The sequence below is a fragment of the Trematomus bernacchii genome, unplaced genomic scaffold (assembly GCF_902827165.1).
Source record: "Trematomus bernacchii unplaced genomic scaffold, fTreBer1.1, whole genome shotgun sequence".
NCBI lineage: Eukaryota > Metazoa > Chordata > Actinopteri > Perciformes > Nototheniidae > Trematomus > Trematomus bernacchii.
This window is the reverse complement of record NW_022988066.1, coordinates 6,256,710-6,271,968: the sequence shown is the minus strand read 5'-3', so window position 1 is coordinate 6,271,968 and position 15,259 is coordinate 6,256,710. Positions and strand designations below refer to the sequence as shown.

At 44.9% G+C, this 15,259-nt stretch overlaps 1 protein-coding gene across 2 annotated transcripts in view; it reads right to left on the bottom strand.

The window, feature by feature from the left end:
- Positions 1-356: 356 nt before the first annotated feature.
- Positions 357-15,259, bottom strand: part of dlc1 (DLC1 Rho GTPase activating protein) — a 75,641-nt gene continuing 60,738 nt past the window's right edge. Inside the window, exons 6-17 of one of the 2 annotated variants that reach the window (XM_034120684.1) lie at positions 14,744-14,840; positions 13,566-13,629; positions 9,746-11,394; positions 8,774-8,953; positions 6,822-6,981; positions 5,662-5,869; positions 4,960-5,176; positions 4,235-4,349; positions 2,825-3,040; positions 1,253-1,470; positions 959-1,132; positions 357-850 (exon numbers count right to left, since the gene is read on the bottom strand). In XM_034120684.1, the coding sequence (XP_033976575.1) occupies positions 751-850; positions 959-1,132; positions 1,253-1,470; positions 2,825-3,040; positions 4,235-4,349; positions 4,960-5,176; positions 5,662-5,869; positions 6,822-6,981; positions 8,774-8,953; positions 9,746-11,394; positions 13,566-13,629; positions 14,744-14,840 (3,398 nt within the window). In that variant the 3' untranslated portion in view covers positions 357-750. The remainder of the gene's footprint in view (positions 851-958; positions 1,133-1,252; positions 1,471-2,824; positions 3,041-4,234; positions 4,350-4,959; positions 5,177-5,661; positions 5,870-6,821; positions 6,982-8,773; positions 8,954-9,745; positions 11,395-13,565; positions 13,630-14,743; positions 14,841-15,259) is intronic. The other variant, XM_034120686.1, reaches the window with a different exon arrangement.

Below are 15,259 nucleotides of genomic sequence, written 5' to 3'. Positions count from 1 at the left end.
GCTGTAACAGAATAAAGGGACAGAGGTATCACAAGACAGACACACACCATTACTGTGAACAGAATACTGTATGTACACATTATGCTGCCACTGGAAACCAGTGCGAGGAATATCTATTTTTTTAACTGCTTTGAAGCCACACACACACACACACACACACACACACACACACACACACACACACACACACACACACACACACACACACACACACACACACACACACACACACACACACACACACACACACACACACACACACACACACACACACACACACACACACACACACACACACACACACACACACACACACACACACACACACACACACACCACACACACACACACACACACACACACACACACACACACACACACACACACACACACACACACACACACACACACACACACACACACACTTCTCAGAAGCAATAGCTCCCTTTGGAGAAACCCCACATCCCGTATGAGCGACATCTTGTCCTTAAGCCCAGATATATGTTTTGTGTGAATAAGTTCTCCTGGCAGCTCACTGAGACCCCGACCGTTGTAACAAAATCAGAGCAAAAAAAGTCCTTCAATCCAGGATCCAGGATTTGTCCTTTAAGTGTGAGTGTTAATAGGCTTGGACCCTGTCTACCTCTCAGTTGGAAAGAGTGGAATGAGTCATTGGAGTCCTCAGTGGGATGCAGATGATGTCATGTTATGCTGTTGAGTCTGGCGATGCCCAAATTGCACTCTGCTTTCTCATTTGTCCATGGGCACAGAGAATGAGTCACGTATCCGCGCAATCTCAGCAGCGCACTGGTGTCCATACAGTTTATTGTACCACTCTGGGAAACGACCCCTGAAGAAAGGGAAAAAGACACGTTAACTTATTGTGTAATTAAATAAAGGACAATATATGACCACAAAACAAACACTATATCTAATCGCTAATTCCTCATGAACTCACCTGCAGTCGATCCTGGAGATATGTGTGAGTCTGGATTTGTTGGATCCACAGGGCTCGATGAAGTAGCGTGAGGTGAGGACATTGGCCCGGACCCCTACAACAGGGGCGCCTTCATGGTCCACAGATGTACAAACCAGTGCACACGCTCCTTTTGGCAGGTCTGTTACCCATGTTCTAGTAGAGAGAGTAAAGACTTTGGATTAAAAAACACATTGAATCCGAGCAGAACATCACAAAAAGATGAAGACAAACAAAAAAGAGAGACAGAGGGAGCGAGAGAAAATCAATGTGTACCTGAGCACCAGGTGGTCTCTGGTGGGGTGTGGAGCCATGGTGTTCCTGACATACTGGTAGACCTCCGTCCTCTCATCTAACGTCTCCACCACCCGGCTCTCCAGCAGGTCCTCGTCCCAGTAGCCCTGCTCCCGCAGCACTCTGGTCAGAACCTCCTCAGGACCCGCAGGCATCTCCACGGTCACCTTCCACAGCCGCAGAGGATAGCCATCATGCACCTGGGGAAACACGGGAAAGACCAAAACAAACTTAACATGCAGTTCTTTTTAAATGATTCATGTTTAGCTGCATTTTACGCCTTCATTTGGCAGCCTAAACATAGGGATGACACGATATAATAAGAGAGTGATTAAGAATTAAATCTCCTATTTTAATATTGTGTGTCACAGTCTTCAGGCTAAGACAAACCGTAATCTTGAAATCTGTCATCGTAGGAGGTAATATCCTGGAGATCCCATATTTTTTAAATGAACTTTAAAAGTCTTATGCAAGTGTTCAGTGGCTTCATTTAGGATATCTAATGTCATCAGTCATATTTACAGAAATTAGAAGAGGTATTCCAGCCATCAACAGTGAGGCTGTGTTTCAAAACCTCCTAATGCCCTTCAGCAAAGTCAGCTGCTTCGTTCTGCCATCAGATGATAAAAAGAACTCTGCGCCTTGTGACTCTCAAACTGGAGCAGAAGATAACCTCATCCAGAGCCCTCGCACACTAGACACAGGAAATGTAGGCCTGGGATAATGGTGAGCTTGTGTATGTGTGTGTGTGTGTGTGTGTGTGTGTGTGTGTGTGTCAGGCTGATGTCATCCTGGGATAGCGTCCAGTTCTGGGATGGGAAAGAGAAGCCAGGGACAGGCCAGTTTCACACGGATGTGTTTCTATACAGGAAACCATAACTGCTGGTTTTCCACTCGGTATTTAGAGAGGCAGGAGAGAGGGAAAGGCAGACATGAAGAGGAAAGGGGACGACAGGAAACACAGATAGCTAAAAAGCCAGTGCGTGATTTATGAATGGTGGCATGTTTACACAAATCCGTTTTTTCTCTCTCATTATTATACTGTTTTTCATCAATATATGATAGGTCTCAGTTATATACAAAACATGTCTCTGAAGTGTTTGGCTCGAAATACCAAACAGATCATGCATTGTAGCATCCCATAAACCCCTCTGTTTCAGCCCTGTTTCAAAAGTGCTGATTCTCTGTCTTTTACTTTAGATGGAAATAAGGAGCCACTCCCCACGCCCCTCTGCGAGATATTTGGTTAAAAAGAACACAATGGTGCTCTAGGAGGAGATTCAGGTGATAAGGTGTGGGGGGGGTTACCTTGGTTGGTGATTGGCTAATGGTTACACAAGCCAAAACATCGTTATGACATCATAAAGTGGCCAAAATGTGATCAGCTCATTTTCAGACAGGTTTTTATAGAAATGGATCAGGACAAAAAGAGAGCGAATCTTTTTTCCTGAAACTTTGTGGAGTGGATTTTGCATAATAGGTGACTTTTAATGAATCTCTCTGCCAAAGAGTGTTTTTTAAATGAACTATAGAGATGAAATGAAGTGGGCTTACCTTCCTACAGGCCAGCTCGGCGTGCTCGGGTGTGGAACAGCTGTCGTAACCTTTGAACTTGTCCTTGGCGTCTTTGAGCAGGGTGTCCAGGCTGTCCCGCAGGAAGGCCCTGAAGCCTCCGTGGCCGGCCTCTTCACCGGCGAGCTCCTCCAGACGCCGCGGCAACAGCGCCTGCTCCACGTACGAGTTCCTGCAGCGATTCATCTCCTCTGGGATCTGTGGGGACGGAGGAGAGGGAGGAGCATTAGAGACAGGCCTTACCTTTCTGTTGTGTTGCTGGGAGTCATGAGCCGTAAATATGTGTGCTTTACATATTTGATTTGTTCTTTTTTCAGAAGATTTGATTTAAAACATTTTTAAAAAGTATATAAGGCATCAAATCTGCTTCGAATATATGTTTTTAAACGTGTCTGGAGGGGATTGTCAAACTTAAAAATGGCTTAGTCTCTAATGAAACGTTTTGTCAGGCATATCCACTCTGATCAAATGAATTCCTTTCAATTTATTGTAACCTGAGCGTATAAGACTGCAATTAAAAACCGACACACACCACATCCTATTTTCATCTCCTTGTTAGCCTAGCTCCTTCTCATTATTTCTCTCTCATCATCTGTCTTCATGCGTCACCTTTCAAATTGAACTGAACAATAACAATATTATAGTCTGGAGGAAATTATGTTTATTTGTTAAAACTGGCTTAACATGGAGGCAAATGACTGTAAGTTATTAGTTATTTTTCATATCCTTTTATGAACCTTTGCAAGCAAATACAGATCTAATTAAAAGGAAATAATTTGGGAGGTAATTGAGTTGCCTTGCTGTGTGATGTGACCATGACAGGAAACAAGAAAGCAATCTAATTAAACTTAACTAATAACCGGCAGTATGCAGCCTCTTAGCATTTACCGTAGCATGTCAGAGGAGACTGGGCAGAGCAACGTTTTAGGCTGAATGAGATTGAAATTGGATTAGTAATAGTGTAGTTTGCTGATTATTTCCTGTTTATCCAGTCAAGTGATTTCCTTGTTGACTCATGGATTTATGGGTTTGCAGCTTCTAATGTGTTTCCACCTTTTTTTTCCACCAATGTTTGGTATAAATGGAAAGAGAGATGAAGGTAAGTCTGCCCAACGGTGGCCTAAACAGGTTTGCCCATTTACTTTACACAATCATAACATTGCTTGAGGAAATTACATCATGAATTGAATCAGTGACTTATGTCATGTTAGATACTATACATGTTTACAGGTGTTTGGCAATGACACGGGAAAGTGAGCCGACATTAATTCTGTCAGCAAACACGCCTTCATTGACCTAAGTTGAGTTTGACACATATATTTCAGTCAGTAAACCACATTTCATTTTCATGCTAACTTTAGCTTTAAAGCTCAAGTGTTGTTCACTACTGACCCGAAAGAGTTTGCTGCACTCCTGGATCATGTGTGCCAGGCCGTGAGTGGCAGCCAGGTTCTCATTCAGGTCTCTTTGGTCCGGCTTTCCCAGTGTCTGCTTCCTGTTCATCACCCTTTGACCAAGGCAGAGGGGAAAGAAGGACAGTATGATTAGTAACAGCATTCATCATCCAGACAGCGTTCATTGGAGAGAGTGGAGGAAGCGGGTTGAAAGAAAGAACACTTACACCTGATGAACTCTCTTCTAGCTTCACATATATTTCTTAATAAGGTAATATGTTTATGTAATCATTCTATTTCCTCTGTCTCTCCCTCTTCCTCCCCTGTCCAGCTTTGCTCTCCCTCCCCCTTTCTTCTCTATCCTCCATCTACAGTATCCGGCTCTTTTGTTTCTTTAGTTTGACCCTTTCCTGTTTTGAGAATGTACAGCATATTTCATATGGAAGCTGCTAATACAAAATCTATATCAGTGGTGGCAATCAAAACAAAGGCAGTGACTGCGGCTGTGAGGTAGTGTGGTCGTCAACCAATCGGAAGGTCGGTGGTTAGCCCCCGTCAACATGTCGATATATTCTTGGGCATGATGGCATGGCTAACGGGGTGTGAATGCTGACTTGTTTATGTAAAAGAGCTTTGAGGGCTCGTAATGACTGAAAAAGCGCTATATAAATGCAGTCCATGCCATTTAAATGAGCAGATGACAGTAGTGGAACAGACACACACCTTGGCGAGGAGCTCTCCTTGCGGCGCAGGGTGTTGAGGTGGAAGAGGGATGGCGCCAGACACACAGCCAGGTTGGTGGGAGTCATCTGGTTCTCGGACACGCTGGCCGTCACGTCGCTCAGCAGGCAGAGCAGCGTTTTCAGCACCTCGCGGTTCTCGTCGGGCAGCAGCAGCACGGCGGCCCGCGCGGCCTGCAGACGCAGCTCTTTAGGCATGTCTGGAGAGGAAGAGGAATTATGTCAGGGCTCGGTTTTTTTATATTATATAGAGAAGAATAACCTTTGGCATTCTACATAATGACTTTTTCGAGTCAAGAAGTTAGCTATGATCTATGTGTGTTGTCTAAGCCTACGTGTGTGTACACCATATGGTGTTCTTCATGTACAGGAATGGTATTGTTTCACTTTATACAAACAGTTCCGAATGCAAAGGTCGAGAATGCGCAGGGATGTGAACAGTGAGCCAAAGAAGGATGAACCAATCACATATATAACATCATTCCACAGGCATTTCCTGCGCTCGTGTTGTTTATTTTCTTATTAAGGTTTCACAATTTTCTTGCTTCATGGCAGGCAAGCATCTACAGCTCTAAAACAATAGCATCTCGTGCATTCCAGCATGCAATCCTCTTACTGAGGTAATGCATGTATTGTCTCAACAAGATTTTGTTTACAATTTGAATGTATTTGTGTGTGTCCTTACACTGATAGATCTGGAGGAAGGTCTCAGACAGTTTGCTAGTGAGCAGGGGTTCTGGCAAATCTCTGAAGTACTGCTTCAGCATGTCGGCAACGTCATAAGCCGATTGGCCCTCGTAGTTGACGCCTCCCCCCTCTGCGCCGCTCGACTCGTTCATCTGGCGAAGAGCTTGGATACGAGATTTAACACCTGATTTCCTGAAAAGGCCCACCTGGACAGAAAGTGACATGGGGGGGGGAATGGTTACATTATGCATACATACACAAGAATAGCTATGTCCGCTTGGAACTGTAGTTCCCTCATAAGTAATTACCATGAGTAATGTTTGATACTATCATGGAGGCGTATCAAAAAGGATTCATGAGCCCAAATCTTATTTGCAATGATCTTTAAATGATTATATAGCTGCAGACTGTTATAATTGAAAAATTACATTTTGGCTTATCCTCAAATCCGGAGCTTACAGTCAATATGGTGACATCACTGCAGATTCTGTTGACTGTATTTCTAAGAAGCTCCATGACACCCAGTAGGCATCGCTGTACTGAATGCTGTGTAGGACCTCATCAGTAGCCTTTTAAGGCTGTATGAAATGGCAATGTTGGGAGGAAAAGAGAAATAGGCTGCCGGCCGATGCCAGCCTGAATATTTTCCATGAGCTTTCAGCACCTTCAAACAGAGGCGCCTTGTCCTGCTTTGAATAGAACAGCATCACTGTTTTCTGTTTCGTCCTCTGTTATTAGCTGTTATTTTCTACTAACTCCTTTCTTTCCTCTATGAATGTGCAAGCATATAGTACTCACACACACTAAGATAAATCAGTCATAATGTCCGTGGATTAAACAGACAGACACAGGTGATTTAACAGCTGCACACTTTGACTCTCTCCAGACCTCCATGCTTCAGCGGGGGAGAGAAGAACTGCAAACACTTACTGACTAAGTGTGTTTTCTGAGACATAACAACCACTGAAAAAACTGTGGATGAATATTTTACTGATTGCACATTATGTATCTTTAGCACCAGATTATTGTTCTCTGTGTGAACTGAAAACGGAATCTCAATGACAGAGTGGAAGCAGCTTTGACGTTCCATGTACATTGTAATTACAGTATATGCAAATGTTTATATATACATATGTCTATATGTGTACTTATTGTTACCTGGTCGAGGCACTGGCTGCGTAAATAGCGCATGGCCTGCTGGATCCCCTGAGGGAGCGGCTGGCCTGTCCGCTGGACCATGACTTGTAGTGGCACACCGAACACATTCCTGTCTTTGTAGTCACGCACCTTGATCCGCTTCATAAACTTTGGCACGGCCCTGCAACATGCACACACAAGAGAAAAAAACTCATCAATATCTGCTGCATAATGACATGAATTAAGATACAAATTAAGTTGTTCAGGTGTTGAAGGATTTCTTTAAACAGGTCAACAATTCAAAGTTATGCCTCCATCCTTACTCAGTTTCTTAGATGATGGATTGGACATCTTTTTGGACAAGTGGAATTTGTTTAGCTCTGCAGCACTAAATCACATCCGGACAGAAATAGACCAGCTACCCAAATGTGCTTTATGTGTGCAAGGAGGAAACCAAGCAGCTGTAGAAGCCTGTCTCCAGGTTTATGAGAGGGGAGGATAAACGGGGCGTAGGATGTACCGACGGGTGTCAAAAGGGGAGGATCGCACCATTTTATACATCCGCACAAAGTGTCTGTCTCACTGTTTGTTACTTTGTGTGTTTGTGGGCTTGGGAGCAAGTGAACACCAAGTCTATAACCACAAACCCCAGAGTTGAAACATCAGCTCCGACCGTTTCACAAGAATGCACCCACAGATTTATGGCTGTGTATCTATCTGCATGGGTGTGAGTGTGTTTAGCAGAGAGACGCTATGTGTGACTCAGGACAGGCGTGTCTTTGTAGAAGCCTTAAGACAAGACTTAAAACGCATCTCAGAATTACAGTTTGGGGAAAAAATGGAAAGGAAGCATATTAAAGATCCGTGCCCGGAATTCTGAATATGTGTGGGCCTTCGGCGGCTAACAAGCGGCCTCTGTCTTTCAGAGAGCCTCAGCCTGTCATAAGACCATCATAACGCCTTCTATTCCTGTCCTAGGGTAGGCCTCGGGTAAAAGAAATAAAGAAAGTGGAAAAACAAGAATATGATGCGATTTCTCACTTTATTTTCTTAAAACTTTTAAAGTTGTATGACATTTTCCATACATGTTAGAAAATCTGTTCTGTGTTACTGTGACCCTGTGTGGTATATTTATTTAATATTTCACAGTTGTTATGTTTTGACTGGGAAGAATGTCCAGTATTCAAAAGTTAAATCTTGTTTACATCACTTATATTTTTGACTGCTTTTCCTTTAGGGCTTCCCTATCACATTTCCTAAAACTATGTATCTTCAGCCCCACATGACTTTTCTCTGCGTGAACTGTAAACTGAAAACGATACTGGAATCTGGAAACAGCTTATATATCTATGTACATGTACAGACTTTTACCCAGCATCTAACTTCTGACAAAAGGGAAAGATGCAAAAACCGAAGGCAGAAGTACAGTGGGAGAGAACTGTAAACTTGTAAAGCGGATACAGTAACAACGAAGACATTATGTGCCATTGGAGAATCACAAGCAGATAATAAAGTAAGGAAAGACTGATAGCCGAGAAGTGATACAGAAGGTGGAGGGATAATGGCTGTGGACAGATCATTCCAGCCTCCAGCTCTGGTAACACCATGCGTGTGAACTGCTATGATTGCCCCGTGGAGAAAAAGACAATGTACGGCCCCTTCCCAGCAATTACGGGCCTGGGAAAAGAATGTGAAACCCAACCTCTGTGGACAGCCGTCGCCACACAACAACCTGCAGATGGAGGGGATCGAGAGACGGGTGGGATAGCAGTTGGATTGATGGTTTGCTAAGTGGAAGTATTTGATGGCATCATTTACAGTAATTAATTAGCCAGACGCAGATGGCCTCATGCAGGAAAAACAAGCTTTAAAATTGTATTATGTATGTTGAACAATCACCATATGAAGTCCCCCTATCCCTAATACTCCCTGTTCCTTACACAATAAATATAATTTGACTGTAGTCCACTCACCAGCTGAAGCCATGTTTGTTTGTAGGGGTGTGTCTCTCCAGCAGAGCAGTGAGCTGTAGCAGAGAGAGCTTCTGGAGCAGATTCATCTGTAGCACAGACTGGCAGCTAATCTGGAGCTGGGCCGACGCCAAGCTGGGCCGATGAGAGTTCTGGAAGCTCGGCCAGCGCAGTTTCTGTGGTCTGGAGAATGTTCAGGGAAACAAGAGGGAGAGAGCACAAATTGAGCTGTGAGATGTGATTAAAAACGAGCAGTCAAACTCTTTGGATCTGCGTCATGCTTTTGTGTACACATAAACTTAGAATACAAACAAAGCCACACACAGTTGGTAGTTTCACCTGCCAAGTGATCAGTTAAGGGATTACAGGGATTTATGCACACATCAATCAGGAGATTGTCTTAAAGGATAAAAAGTTGTACAGCCCTAGAATGTAATTCTGCCTGAGGATTCCTGAAGGAACAACAGCCGTGCCCATGGAGACCAAGCAGCATTCCAGAATATTCAGCACCATTACGTCAGGAGAGGAGTCTCAGCGTTTATCCTTTGCTGTCACCGTCTATGGAAAACTATGTTTTGTCGGTGCCTGAGTGTTTGTCTTTCTATTGTTTTGTTGTCCTTGAGCATTTCAGGCATTTAGGTAATGTAAGGCAGGAGTTTTACAGAAGAATACTAAGAGCATGAGCTTGTTTGTTTGAAATGTATTTGACTCTGAACACTAAAACGTAGTATGAAAAGGTTTTATAAATGTAGTTTTTCATTGGAACGACTACAGGATAAATAGTCCCTATAATGCGAGAGAAACGTCTTTGAATTTGCCATTACAAAGAGTAGAAATCTAAGAAACCAATATCTTAAAGCCATGGCTAGATACCATGAGTGGTAGGTGAGATTTTCTTTTCTTTCATAATTTGAGTCAAGAAACTCATGGTTATCCTGCATTAGAAAAAAGACAATATAAATGTTCTTCACTGACCTGCTGGTTCTGGTTAGAGACGCGCCGACCCCAGAATCTCTCCTCTCTCTCATCCCCTCCTCCCCCTCTCCCAGCGGGTTTCCTGTGCTGTCTTGGTCACTTCCGTTTTCAGTCTCCTCCAGCCGGTTCTGCAGAGGAGAGGATGGGCAGGGGGAGGCAGAGTCTAGTGCCGAATCCGAGTCTCCTTCTTCCTCTTCATCCTCCTCCTCTTCCTCCTCCTCTCCGGCCACAGCCTCTGACCAGGCGTTAACAAAGCGCTGCAGGCCGCTGACATGTTGCAGCACTTGCTCCAGTTTGCGCTCGTCCCCCTCCTCCTCCTCCTCCTCCCGCTCAGTGTAGGGGACGTTGTCGTATAAGCTGAGCCGGCTGTCGACGGATCCCTCGGAGCATTGCCGCTGGCGTCTGCTCTGCCGCCCCCTGAGGGTCACCGAGTTCCCGTTATCATTCCCATTGTTATTGCGTGAACTCCCATCCTGGAGGGCTTTGGGGAAGGTCCCAGGCTTGTGACCTTCTGGTAAGTAGAAGAAGATCATACCCCCTTCTCCCTCCTCTTCCTCTTCTTCAGTTTGTCTGCTATTGTCTCGAACACTGCAGTTGTTCCTGTGGTTCTGCTCATCAACTGTCATCCCACTGCTAGCTTGGCAGGGGATGGGTGGCGCAGATTTGGGTGTGGGTGTAGTTTGTCGATCTGAAGCTTGTTGGGGAAGGCTGAAAGGATCGAAACCCTCCAAATACATCCCGCCTCTCTTACTAGAGCCCGCCGCTGTGCTGTGGCTGCGAGCGCGAGTCACCGGGCTCGGCGTGCTCACTGCACTTCCACTGCTAGCTTCCGATTGGCTGCTCCCAGTGCTCCCAGTGCTGCCGTTGCTGGTCTGTGTGGAGTAGGATACTGAGCGATTCCGGTTAAGTGTCATAGTCTGAGCGGGATTGCGCTGGTGATTGAGGTTGAGGTTCATACTGGAGATGTCCACACAGTTGAGCCTTCGCAGCTTGTCATCATCCAGACCCTCTTTGATGACAGGCCCACTGATCTCTATCTTCCCCCCGCTGGTGCTCCCCTTCTTCTTTCTCTTGGAGGAGGTGCCGCTGCGCAGCCGCAGACTCTCCATCCTCTTGAGGAAGCTCTTTGCTCTTGAGCGTGTGCTCTTGCCGCTGCCACCTCCTCTGTCCAGACTTCCTCCTAGTCCTCCCATGCCTGTTTTCACATCAAAGGTGAACTGTCCGAGTGTCTCCAGGGGCGACGGAGGCATCCCATCAGACAGAGAGTCCTCGTTAGCGCATCCTGACCCGCCTGTGCCCGAGGATGAGCACATGCTTGCTACAGAGCTGGCACGAGTAGCGCCGGAGGCTTCATTTTTCAAGGCGGCACCATGGCTCTTCTCTTCTCTCCCTACACTCCCGCTGCTGTGGATGGAGCCCACTTCAGGCTGCTCGCTGAGGTCGGTCAGCACACTCTCTGAACTGTTGGCTTCGCGCAGGGTGAGCTTGCCTTTCTGGGATACCTCCTTTGGGAATGGGGGTGGGACAGCATCTGCTGGTAGTGAGGAAAAAACCTCCAGCTCCTCCATACGGGACCAGCGCTTGCTGTCCCTCTGGAAGGTCCAGCGGCCACTGATGGCACAGGGCTCGTCCTCATCGGAGTCCTCGCTCTGGAGAAGGGAGAAGGAGGGGATAAGGGACAGGGAGAAAGAAATAGGTGGAAAAAAGGAGAGGGAGGGAGAGGAACAGTTAGAGAACATTATGCACTGCTACGTTTTCCATTTCTTTTCCAACATTCCTCACCTTGGTCCAGGAAACTTTCTAGAGTTATGGAATTTATTTTATAATTGTTGCATTTGCCCTTTGCCTTGTGTGCATTCACGTGCGCTTTCCAAATGTATCTATGTTTTTGTAAACTATATAAAATATACCTATGGCTGTAAAATGCCCCACAACCTAAGAACCTTTACGAGATCATTTGACACGGAATTCTACAATAGTTTTATATAACATCATCCTAAACTGAGTCGCTGTGGTTAGGCGTATGACCAGCAAGCAAACAGGATTCAGCTTCTTCCCGACTGCTTGGACAATAAATACGAAGACAAAAAAGTGACCATTACTGGGTGCCATGCAATTTCACAAAGTGCACATACCTCCCCCAGTTTGGTTAATCTATCTCAGGCCCTGGAGGGAGTTCAGGAAATTCCATGATGACCCCCATAGTTTGCAGTGCAGCCGGCTAGACTGGGGTCGCTCCCCCCTACAGTGTTTATCCTCTCTGTCTGTGTATATGTACACACACACACTTTAAGTGTGATACAGCGTCAATGATACACTTCTACTGTCGTTGCTTATTCCTTATCTATGAGTGACATATATACGCTTTCAAACACACTAAGCTGGGAGATTCCAAAAAGCCATATTCACAGATCCCAATCCAAGTGGTGGACCAAACCACACGCCAACATGCAACCACTAATTTATCTTTACCTTTCTGAAGCCCTATCTTTAATCTTACAGTTAAGAAAGCAATAACTTTAGAGGGTTTAAAGCAATAATTAGAACCCCCTCCAAAAAAATCCATTAAAAAAACGGTCAAATTCACAAAACTCATGCTCCACTAGCTGAGTGCCAGTGTTCCATGGGCTTCATATACTGGCATCATTAATTATATGTTTGCAGTGGAAACATTACATAATTTCTAATACAATTTCACGAGGTTTTTGATCTATCGATGCGACCATTTATAGTGGACAATAGCAACTTGTGTGACATTTTCAGATTCCAATATGTTGTTTTTTTCTCTAGTTATGTTGTGTGAGATAACTGCACAGAGAGCGTTGATTGGCTAACAGAGCTTCAAGCATTTATCAACATTCTATCTTATCCTCAAACCATCAAACCACCAAAGCATTCACTGAAACGGTGGGAGCTTTGAACCGCACAAGAAGTCTGCAGAAGGACAACTATTTATTATTACTATTGGACAGATAGAAAGAACAAACCAAAAAAGAAGGGATGGAGATTTAAGAGAGAGGGAATGTTAAGACACGAGGAGATCAATGCATTCCTAAGCTGTCTAAGGAGGGGGTTGTCATCCTGCAAAGATGGCAAATAACCTCTTTGACTCCTCTACTCTTGTTGACTCCTGAAATGAAAGGTGACACGGAAAGGGTCATCCTAATGAATACCACCACACACAGAACAAGGATGTTACTATGTACCACTTAAGGTTGTTTGTGAATTAAGGTTAGTTAAAAAAAACGAGCAAATCTTGTCGCAAAGTGACAGTGTAAGTTAGTCTGAGTGGTTTACTTCAAAGGTGCTAAAACCAGGATATACACACAATTATCACAATTTCTTCCAAGAGGCCTGTTTCTTTGAACGTGTAATCTAAGAATGTGTTTGAGGGAGTTGGCACTCAATCAAATACATCTGTTGAGTTTGATCACATACAGGCGATGTTGGGTTGTTCGTTCTGCAAGATTGCGACAAAGCAGCAGTCCAATTCCTTTTATGGTGAGCCAGAAGTATGAGGAAGTATTTGAGAAAGAAGGGGAGCATGCCCTGAGTAGGGGGAGGTTCTGGTGAATGCAACCCCTTCATTTAGACATTAAAGTGATCCTCCTTCCCCCTAGGGTCCTCTCAGCCCACTTGATATAGAAATCAACCCAACAGGTGCCTTCTCATTAAACCAGACGAGAAAAAGACCACGGTTTCACCCTGTGGCCAACAGTGAACCGACGTTTGAGGTGAGGGAATGCAATTGTGGTTGAGGAGGCTTGCATAGGGGCTTTTCAGAAAGGTGTGGAGTTAATGTGTGTGCATGTGCACTTACTCTTTTTCTCTGCGGTGATATCTCCAGTCTCATTAAAGCACACTTGTTGAGGGTGTTCAGTCTCCTGAAAACACAAAAACACACACACATGCAACATTAGATACATTTAAAATGGACTCTAAAATATGCTAACCATCTGCTTTTTCCTAAAACACAAACCTCTCATCACCAAGAGGCTGTATGGTGGAAGAAAGGAGGAAACAGAAGGGAACACAGAAGAGAGGAAGAGAAATCAAGAAGGGCAGCTTGGCTAATGAGCTGCTGAAGGATAATCTCCACATGAGCGGGAAGATAAAGAGAGGGAGAGAGGAGAGCGCAAGGAGAATGAAATCTGCTGGAGTAGTGACGAGAACTTGGGGAGGGGACAGAAAGCTTATCCCCCCGGCCACCTGGAGAAGGGGAGAGGGTGGTGGCTGGGTCCACCCTCTAGAGAGCTCTTAGGGCAGATCATGTAACAATAGAGAGATGAAGGGATGGGAACTGGGGGATAGTCTGGGTTGTGGGGAGGGGGCTGAAAGGCTGCCAACAGAGGAGACATTGAGATGATGGCTTCCAGATGTGTGGGAGGGGGACACCTGCTGTGGTTTATTACTGAAAGTCAGTATTTGATGAAGTCGACTCCATTAAGTAGCTATCAACTTTCTCCAAATATGCTAATTCATATAGCTGGGGCACCAAGTAGGAAGCAAGCTAGTGCTTTTCAATGATACTCATGGCGTTAAGGTATTTTAAACATAGACTTACTAACATGTCTGAGACCTAAAACAACAGGCAGTTCAATATGTCTCTTACAAGATGAAAAGAAAGACTGTAGAGAGGGTTGCGTGACCGTAGCATGCTGCAGTCAAGGGTAGGAGTGAGATATGTGCGTGCCAGGACGATACAAAATGACTGAGGTACACACTATCAGAGACTGAAGAAAACTACGGGAAGGAGATATGGACAATGAGAGCTTAATGCAAAGGGAAACGGAACAGTGCATGTCTTCAATGTGCTTATCGTGTCATTATTTTATCTCATCGGAAACTTTCCAAAGCATGCCTCCTTTTGAAGTCATGCCCTCATGGTTTCATTTGGGAGAAAACAAGAGATGGAAGAAGATTTACAAGAAGAAGAAGAAAGGCGCATAAGATCAAAAGAAGAGAAAATACGTATGAAAGGTTGACTTGTAATCTCACCTGCAGAGAGCCTCAATGGCGTCTCGATCGAGGAAGTCATGGTCCCTGGTGACTGAGGAGATGTCGATGGGGAACAGGGCATCTAAACAGAGAGGGTCTGGTTAGTGTGGGCATCTTCCTGCCGCTGATTGGATCAATGTGTTCAGATAAAGATACAACCCCTAGCCTCAGAAAAACCCACCCACACCAACACCCACCAGGGCCTTCCGTCCCACCTTCTCCCCCCATACAGCCTCGATGAAAAGCTAAAAGAGGAAGTAGCGTCTTAGCCGACCAAACAAACACAGCTGCAGCTTTCAGACCCGGCAGGCAGGGGGGATGTGGAGCACAGAGGGAGAGAACAGGGGATTGATTGAAGAATGACAATAGGTACTCCAGAGCTGCTCAGAGGTCCCACTTCCTTTTCTCCTTCTCCCTCCCTTGTCTACTTCATTAACAGGGTCACTTATTTACTCAGTTGCAGCGTTATGGCACATAATATCATTGGATCATAAAGAATATTTAAATAAATGGGTT